The sequence below is a fragment of the Simochromis diagramma genome, unplaced genomic scaffold (genome assembly GCF_900408965.1).
Source record: "Simochromis diagramma unplaced genomic scaffold, fSimDia1.1 OVJJ01000171.1, whole genome shotgun sequence".
Taxonomy (NCBI): domain Eukaryota; kingdom Metazoa; phylum Chordata; class Actinopteri; order Cichliformes; family Cichlidae; genus Simochromis; species Simochromis diagramma.
The window spans coordinates 708,365-717,640 of NW_024387222.1; the positions used below are offsets into that span (position 1 = coordinate 708,365).

The 9,276-nt window shown below is 45.0% G+C and overlaps 2 protein-coding genes across 2 annotated transcripts in view; one reads left to right on the forward strand and one right to left on the reverse strand.

Annotated features, from left to right (window-relative positions):
• LOC120746567 (CD209 antigen-like) overlaps positions 1-2,248 on the reverse strand; it is a 28,159-nt gene extending 25,911 nt beyond the window's left edge. Inside the window, exons 1-2 of the mRNA XM_040051991.1 lie at positions 2,035-2,248; positions 712-822 (exon numbers count right to left, since the gene is read on the reverse strand). Of these exons, the coding sequence (XP_039907925.1) occupies positions 712-822; positions 2,035-2,179 (256 nt within the window). The 5' untranslated portion in view covers positions 2,180-2,248. The remainder of the gene's footprint in view (positions 1-711; positions 823-2,034) is intronic.
• Positions 2,249-8,033: 5,785 nt separating this feature from the next.
• Positions 8,034-9,233, forward strand: LOC120746614 (collagen alpha-1(XIV) chain-like). Its single transcript, XM_040052035.1, has 3 exons — positions 8,034-8,328; positions 8,796-8,862; positions 8,944-9,233. Exons 1-3 carry the CDS (start codon positions 8,272-8,274, stop codon positions 9,231-9,233), a joined length of 414 nt encoding a protein of 137 aa, XP_039907969.1. The 5' UTR covers positions 8,034-8,271.
• Positions 9,234-9,276: the final 43 nt, after the last annotated feature.

Here is a 9,276-nt window from a genome sequence, read left to right on the forward strand (position 1 = left end):
TTGAGTGTGAAGTAGTTGGGATGACATTTAGCACCTTCAATTCTGAGGTTCTCAGCTGGAAAAGGGTGTTGTGCCTGTTTAAGGCTGGAAATGAGTTTCTTCCAAGTAAAGAAGTTAATGAATCCTTGAATTTTGTTCTCGAGTGAGAAAAGAAAGCAGCAGGATGTTAGAAGCCAGATTGGTGCAGTGATCCTGTCTGTTGGGGTGAAGAGAGAGCTGAGCATGAAAGTGCTGCTGGTTTATCAGATGAGCTACATTCTTACCTTCACCTCAGTAATGAACACAAGCTGTGAGTACTGACTGAGAGAGTGAGATACAAGGGGTGGAAACAAGCTTCTACCTAAAGGTGTCTGTGGGCTCAGAGCTGGAGCTCCTCCACACTGAAAGCACCTGACTAGGATTACACCTGTGTGCTACTTAGGTGTTGGAGGTTTGTCCAACTGGAGGACACACGTTGTCTTAATCATTCAATTCAGTTTTACTTCTACAGCTCCAAATCACAGCAACAGCCTCAAGGTGCTTTATGTTGTGAGGTCGACCCTACAATAACATTACAGTAACAAGTTTGCTGTTTGTGTGTTTTCCAGTGAAGTAGGAGAAACACAGCAGTGTGGGAACAGGAACTAAACACAATCAGGTCTGCAGCATCAAATCATTTCACTTCTAATGTTCAAAATCAAACATCTAACATATTGGAATCAAATTCCTCACAGCGTGTCATGATTCCCACCACAATCAGCAGATACAGCACTCCCAGGTTCACTTCAAAAGCTCTGAACCAGCTTCTTCTCACAGCTGGAAGCTTCTTCTCGGTGTGAACATCTACAAAGATAAAACAAAAAGTCCATTTATGAAGCACTAATGAGAGACTTTGGAGCTTTTTATTAATCCTCACTGTAGGAATGATCCCAGTAGAAAGTAAATCAGAGTTACCAAACAAATTAGTCGAGTTTGTTAAAAGTTACAGGAACTCAAACAAGGACAAAGTAATATTAGTCCATTCCAGCTGTTGTGATCGGTCGGTGCATTTCTGGCCACTTCTTTGTCGCAGCTTTTGAATAGATCAGTGAGAGAAAAACAATCCTCCTCTCAATATAAGGACTAAATGAGCAAAACTATCCTGATGGACGTGAGGGAACGTAGAAAGAAGTGTAGAAACCTGAGGGACAAATATGGAGGAGAGTCCCAGAATATTCGTTTGTATGATGATCATCTGCACGCGGGTCAGAGCTGTGAGGAAAGTGTAATGCTGAGGAACAACCATGAACTGTGGAAACTTTAAAGCTGATTTATAACAGAGTGGTGCTGGGTGTGTGTTACTCTGTGTTTGTGCTTCAGTTACACTCAGTTAGCTTTCTGCTAGCTGTTTCCATCAGTTTGCTTCTCTCCTCTCTACACTCACTCATACTGCATTTTGATGCAGCTGAACTCACAATGAATCTGCATCTTTCTGTTCCTGTTGTCAGACCACAGAACAACTATGAACTACTGATTTAAACGTGCTGCATTAACTGCAGGGGGAAGCTGCTAACACACTGCAGCTGCATACCAAGCTGCTGCTCTGCACCTCTGAAAGACGCATTTTTGGAAGCACAACATTGTCGGACAAACTCGACATTCACATATGTTTAAAACAATGACTGTGTGGACAATCTGGCTGTATTTACAGTCATGTTATCACTTGGAGAGGAAGCAGAAAGAGCTGTGCTGCTCCTATTGGCTGCTTCTCTCTGTCACTCACAGACCTCTTCCTGAAAGCAGAGCAGCAGCTGAACCAGTTTGACTTGAAGCCACAGACACTGAAACAGTCCGACGGTTAGAAACGGAGCTCCTAACTGGGAGTAAACAGGCCCAGTGCAACAAATGATCTGTGTGCCAGTTTGGACTGAAACTGGAAACATATTCTGGGCACATGTGACACGAACACTAATATGTCTTAAAGTGGTCGGATATCAGAGCTTTGAAAGACACTGAACAACACTTTCATCACCAACATTTTCTTTGGTTTGGTCACTTTGATGATTTCCTGCTTACCAGCTTCTTGTAGGCCAACGTCAGGGTGCTGCTCTCCATCATCTAACACCTCCACCTCACTTTGCTCTCTCACTCCTCCATCCTCTTGGGACCCTCTGCTGTATTTCACCCTGAAATCTTCAACACTTTGAATTTCTGTAGACATTTTGAGCTGAAAGATCTTTGAGCAGCTTCACCGTCTGTCTGTGTCTTTAAGTCCGACAGCTTTGAAGAGAAAACAAAGAGGAAGGAAAACAGGACGAGTCACAGTTCTTCTGACACGTCAGGAGGCGTCAAACTGTCAGTTATGTACAAATGAAAACAACATTCAACAAGATCTGAAGTTCAGTTACAAGAATGTAAAACACTGAAAGAAGTTTTGTTTTTAATATTTTCTATGACAGAGATAATAAGCTTTAACTCAGCAGCTGCAGTATGTTTATAATAACACGGCTTTGTTAGACGCTGCCTTCTACAAACTGTAAGTACATCGAAGCAGCAGAGAGAAGAAGTGTTTGTGACACAGGAAATATGTCAGAGTGAACTATTTATTCATCTTTATTTTTACCAGCACAGAAAACTAACAGGGCAGCGTGGTGCTGCAGTGGTGAGCACCATCACTTCTCAGAAGAGAGTTCCTGTTTTTGTTATGTGACGGCTGTGTGCAGGCAAGAAAAGGACCAAAGGTGCAGACTCCAGAGACAAACGTAAACTGAAACAGCTTTGATGCTGAACTCAAACAGAACAAACGTAAGAATCCAAATAAACTTACATGGGCAGACAAAACACACAGCAAATAAACGGTAGATCACGACAATGACAAACTGAACACAGGGCTTAAATACATCGAGGGAGCAATCAGGGAATGGACAACAGGAGGGAGACACAGCTGGGGCAAATCAGAACTGACGAGACAAGGAAGCGTAAACTGAACACACTGAGATAAGACAGAGACCTTCAAAGTAAAACAGGAAACACATAACAGAGACTGAACAAAGACACAGACTCACATGCAGGCACTACAGAGGGAACAGAGGACGTGGGACCAGGGCAGACAGAGACACTGACTGGACACGGGGATATAGCAGACAGGGGAGACAGCAACTAAGGATTACACAGAGACAAACCATAAGACATGACTTTAACAAAAACCCAAAGACTAGAAATTATAAATAATATAACTCAAAAAACCCTGGGTCAACGTCTCAGGCATCCTAACAGTATCCCCCCCCTAAAGGGCTGGCTCCCAGACAGCCCAAACCGACACCAAAACAAAAAACAACCCAACCAGGGTGGGCGGTGGGGGAAACAGGAAGGAGGGCTCGAAACAAACCAAACACAAGGAGCCAGAAACAAAAAAAACTGTAAACACTGGAGCCGGGAAAGCAACAGATCCAAAACAGGCTCACGACAGGCGCAGGCGGCCAGGAAAAACAGGTCACAAAAAGTTCCGGGGGGGCGGCCCGGAGGCTGACGGCACAAGATCCAGAAAACAGTTCAGGAGGCCCGGCCGGGCTGGAGGCACCGGCACGACGTAGGTCAGGGGGGCCGTCCATGACGTCCAGTCATCGGCCTGGAAAGCGGTCAGACAGGACGTGCAGGACGAGCAGGCTGAGACGGCACGGAGACCTCAGGCGCAAACGAAGCTAGGCGGAGCGAGGCAGGACCAGGCGACACCGAAGGCGAAGACTCGGAGGCTGGACCAGGCGAGGGTGGAGCTGCAGGCGACGGCGTGGGTTGCTGGACGGGCCCCTCGGACCCTCCAGCGAAGGTAGGTTGCTGGACGGGCCCCTCGGACCCTCCAGCGGAGACAGAAGGCTGGACGGGCCCCTCGGACCCTCCAGCAGGAGACAAACAAAGGCTGGACGGGCCCCTCGGACCCTCCAGCAGGAACAGATGGCTGAAGCGGTCCCCCGGACTCTTCAGCGGGGACAAAAGGCTGAGCGGGCCACTCAGAGTCTCCAGTGGAGACTGAAGACGGCTGGAGCGGTTCTCCAGAACCCCAGCGGGACCAACAGATGAAGGCCAGACGGGCCCCTCGGACCCTCCAGCAGGACCAGGTTGCAGAACAGATGACTGGAAAACTAAACAATCCAAAGAAGCAACTTGGCTAACAGTCTCTGTATTAGCTGGCTCAGGTGAAACAGATTCCTCAGAGTGAAACACACTGTTACTCACAGTGGGTGTGATGTCAGAATGTCCAGAGTCAGAATGCTCAAATGGAGCATGCGATAAACAGTCACCGTCTCCCCCGAGAGGAGTTTGCTCAACAGTTCTGGAGTGGCGGCGGCCTGAACGCCGTTTCCTTCGGGATGAGGAAACAGGAACCGGTGGAGAAAAAGAGACCTCCTCCTCATCCTCCGACCACATAGCCGCCAGGAAAAAGGCAGGCGAACGAGAACCCAGCTGGTGGGGGGAGGGAGAGGAAGTCCGTGGCAATGTTGAGACAGGAGGAGAGTGTGTGTTGTGCTGGGGCAGCGGTGGGGAAGATGTAGTGAGTGAGAGAGCAAGCTCACCAGGTCTGACTTGCTCTCTCCAGGCAGTTATGGTGTTCCCCAACTTAGTGTCCTTAGCAAACTGGCTAAGCCGGGGGTTATATCGAATGATGGCCTCCACCGCACTCAGCCCAACTGCCATGGTCCGTAAATCCGGGGACTGGGCGATGCGGTCGAGCAGGCTCACCATCCGCTCCATCTCAGTGTTGTACTCTGAGGAAAAAGAGTCTGCGGGGTCCATGTTCTGGTCGCGATCTTCTGTTATGTGACGGCTGTGTGCAGGCAAGAAAAGGACCCAAGGTGCAGACTCCAGAGACAAACGTAAACTGAAACAGCTTTGATGCTGAACTCAAACAGAACAAATGTAAGAATCCAAATAACTTACACGGGCAGACAAAACACACAGCAAAATAAACAGTAGATCACGACAATGACAAACTGAAACACAGGGCTTAAATACATAGAGGGAGCAATCAGGGAATGGACAACAGGAGGGAAACACAGCTGGGGCAAATCAGAACTGACGAGACAAGGAAGCATAAACTGAGCACACTGAGATAAGACAGAGACCTTGAAAGTAAAACAGGAAATACATAACACCCCAATGTTATCATCCCTCCTCTGTGTCCCCGCCCTCTTCCTGTGTTAGTATCTCTCTGTGAAGTCAGTCTTGTCTCCATGCTGATTGGCCTGTTCCCCAGTCGTGTCTCTGTTTCTCTCCCTCCCTCTGTTCCCTGTGTTCAGTCAGTCTGTGTCTCAGTGTGTGTTTCTGCTGTTTCCTGTTTTACTCTGACAGTCTCTCGTCCTGTGTGCATCTTGTTTAGTTTTGCTTCCTGGTCTCGTTAGTTTGATTATGTTCAGCTTTGTTCCCACCTGTGATCTGTTCCCTTGTGTTTCTTCTCACAGCCTCCTTCATTCCCTCCAGCTGTGTGTTCGTCTGTTTAGTATTTCTTGGTCTAGTTATGGTGTTTTTGTAGTCAGTAATAAATTGTCTTTAAGTTTGGTTTCTGTCTCCGACTCCCACATTTTATCTGCTATCCTGCCTTGCCTCACACAGCGGTACATGACAGGAGATCTCGAGCACTAAAATAAAGCAGCAGACTCCGACCTACAAGTGGCAGCAAGTAGCCGTTTCCTTTCTTGAGGAAAAGCTGAAGTGGAAGCGTTGGCTCACCCCTGGTAGGAGCACATTTTCAGTGGTACTCACCGGGCTCTAAGGGGTCCTCAAAGACGCCGTGTTCGTCCACCTGCTGCCCCACCTGCACCTGATGCTCTGCAGCTGAAAGTGGGCATCATCCACCCATCTCTGGTTGCTCACGGGGGTTGATCAGCCTCTACGCTGCCCGCTCATTGGCCTGTCTCCTCATAAGCTCTTCCACCTCGATCCTCAAAGAGTTTCCTGTCTGGGGCCATCAGAGGCTCAATTATCCGGTTTCCCTTTTTCCTTCACCAAGAAGAAAAAAGTGCAGATTTCCTTCTCACGTGGAGCAACAACCTATCACCGGCTGCCGACTCCACCTGGATGATGCCGTTTTGCTCGCCGGAGATTTTATGGGCTGGCTCATCACAGGCTCTTCAGCTGGAATGATGTTGCATCAGCAGCTCCAAACTCTCCTGTTTCCTCAGGCCGGAGGAGACGACGCTCCTACTATCCTCCCTCTGTGAGTAAAACTGACGATTAGACTCTGCTCTTTGTTCCCACCTGTGGTCTGTTCCCTTATTGTTTGTATTCATTGTCTGCATTCCCTTGTGTTGCTTGTTGTTGGGTCTGAACATACGACCCTGCTGGATTCAGACCACGAGAGACTGCAAACACAACACAAGAGCCACTGGTACGGTTTGCTTGCAAGGGGAGATTGCCTCCCAGAACTGACACAAGCTCCCTGTAGCCAACTCCAAACTCCCCTCGCAGCCTTTTATTCAGAGAACACACACTGTGAATGTGTTTGTATGTGTGTGTGTGTCTCAGTATACGTGACTTCCTGCTACACAACATATGTTTACAACCGTTTAACAACATCCCTATTCATAAAAGTGTCATCCATGTAGTTATTCATGGACCACTACAGTTTCTTCATTTTCTTGTACATTTACATATTTTACACTATTTAACCTTTTCTCTTTTTTTAAAAAAGAAAAAAAAGAAAAGCAGAACGATGTGCAGCCAGAGTTTATTTCAATATTTAAACCCAACACACTGAAGTTACAGGTTGCAGACATGGTACAGAGAGGGTGGAGCTGCCTGTAGCTGTCTGTGGTGCTGAAGCTTTCAAACATTTCATACCAACACTGACTACAACTGTGACCACAGGGGGGCAGCATAGAGCCAGAGAGTGTTAGTGTAGCTGTTCACCCCTATAGTAAGAAACAAGAGACTGATGAAGGAAAAGCTTCTTCCACTGGTGTAACACACAGGTTTGTATGAAGTCACACTAACTAACCAGCAGTAACCCACATTTGATCAAAGGCAGGGGCAGAAACTTTAATAACAGGTTATAATGTGTCCATCACAGTTGTTGTCAATCCAAACACACTTTCTGATTGTTGCTGTTTATTGTAAAAGAAACAACACACTTGTGGTCTGACCTAATGCTGTAGTGCAACAACAACTATACAAATGTGAGCTCAGTGCAGACGCTGACTCACTGCAGCCTCTTGTGGTACAAATGGTATTACATGAGTGTACAGGATGACATTAGCTGCTTAGAGGATGCTAACTTCAGTTCATATATAGATGTGTTAACATGACATCAGAGATGTTTTCTTTATATTCTGTTGATGTTTTGAAATATTTCAAAGTGTCTCCAAGTTAAATGTTGAACCTTTAATATATAGCGACACTTAGAGCTCTGAAGCCGTTTTCTCTCTTTTACAATTCAACCAATAAGTTACTGAGTAAGTTATTTTATCTGTAATTAAAGTCATCAACACTTAAAGCTTTATATGAAATATTTGTTTTTCAAATCAAAATACAACTTCCATATAAATGCAAAACTAAATATATATGACTCACATAACACAATTAACATTTAATGTCTTTCTGTCACTTTCACATACACAGAGGTATAAAAATGTCCTTCTGATGTTCCAGCTGATCAGAACCTTTAAAATTCTTATTAATCAAACATATTTTTTGCTGAACTTTTAGAAACAAGACATTTACTGAAGTTTTAGGACCAACAGGCTGATGAATAAACCAAGTAAACCAAAGTAAAGACAAGCTGCACTTTGACTTTTATTAGAACAATTTGCTGGAACTACAGAGTAATGAAGTACTTCAAGGTTTTGTGTGGATGACTTCCAACCTTACTGTACAGCACAGAGCACAGAGGGACAATATATGTAATCAATAATGATGCAGAATGAACAAGTAAAGACTGTAAGCTGAGTCTGAGGCTCATGCAGGACATTTCATAGTGAGGTGTCTTTGGTTGGATTATTCAAACATTTACATCAAAGCACCAAACTCATTTCTCACAGATGAAGGTCTTTGATTCAGAAGAACTTTTTCCCCTCGATTTAGGACGTGTCTGTTTCCCTCTGAGACGTGTCAACACTGAAAAGTATAAACATTTGAAATTATGGTTTTAGTTATTATTCATATAGATAAAGATTTCCAATATTTTAAATAAATGACAAAAACAAGCAGGCTGCAGTTTAATCAGGACAGCAAGATGATCAACATGCTGCCCTGACGAGAGAATCACCTGCTTCATCTTGTGTTCGATGCTTCACAAGTTTGGAGGTTTTTTCCTGGTTTTTCATGAATTCGTTTCTCTTGCAGGGACCTCCTGGAACTAAGGGAGAGAAAGGTGAACGGGTAAGCTCTCTGTCTTCATGTTATTACTTCCCCCAGTCACAAACGTCCTGTCTGCTGACCTGCACATTGAGATATATTGTTGTGTTGCAGCAGCAATGTCAAACTCAAGGATACACAAACAGCAGACATTCATCAAAGTATTAATATATGTTTTATTAATACGCAGTAAACATTAGTCACTGTTTCCTTTGTTGATTACAATAATGAAATATCAACATCATCCAATAAGTAAATATAATATGTGTGTATTTGAGTTTCATAAAATAAATTTACTTTAAATTTGCTGTAACTAAAAATTTGACACCAGCAGCTGAAAAAGAAACGAAACAAATCTGCAGATTTATGAGTGAATTTCAGTCCTAATAATTTGAGTCTGTAGCGCCTTCATAAAACGCAGAATATGAATCATTTAAAAACACTCGCACATAACTACGTGTGTTTTATATGAACATCGTGTGTTTTTTCAGGGAGATCTCCAGTCGACAGCATCAGTTCAGGCCATTGCCCGACAGGTCTGTGAGCAGCTGATCCAAAGTGAGTTAAAAAAACCCAAACCTTTATTTGTTAATAATAATAATAATAATACTAATAATGTTTGAACTGAACTGTTTTCAGGCCACATGGCGCGCTACAACAGCATCCTGAACCACGTGCCGAGTCCTCCGGTGTCAATCCGCACAGTTCCCGGACCACCGGGAGAGCCTGGTCGAGAAGGACCCCCAGGACCACAGGGAGAACAGGGACCCCCAGGCAGACCAGGCTTCCCAGGACAAAATGGACAGAATGGGCAACCAGGAGAAAGAGGCAAGTTTAGCAAAACAGTAAAACTCTGTTACTGTTTAAATCAGAGTGAACTGAGGGGCTGCCACACGGCCCAGTATAAAATGAATACAAAATTATTTTGAACTGCAAACGATGCAAAGCTGCACTGGTTCAGCCTACAGCAAA

Excerpts from the sequence above, each read along its gene's own strand:
- LOC120746614 (XM_040052035.1), top strand. The coding sequence starts at position 8,272 with ATGAATTCGTTTCTCTTGCAGGGACCTCCTGGAACTAAGGGAGAGAAA. Across the intron at positions 8,329-8,795 it reads AGGGAGAGAAAGGTGAACGG|GGAGATCTCCAGTCGACAGC; the intron begins GTAAGCTCTCTG and ends GTGTTTTTTCAG. Across the intron at positions 8,863-8,943 it reads CTGTGAGCAGCTGATCCAAA|GCCACATGGCGCGCTACAAC; the intron begins GTGAGTTAAAAA and ends AACTGTTTTCAG.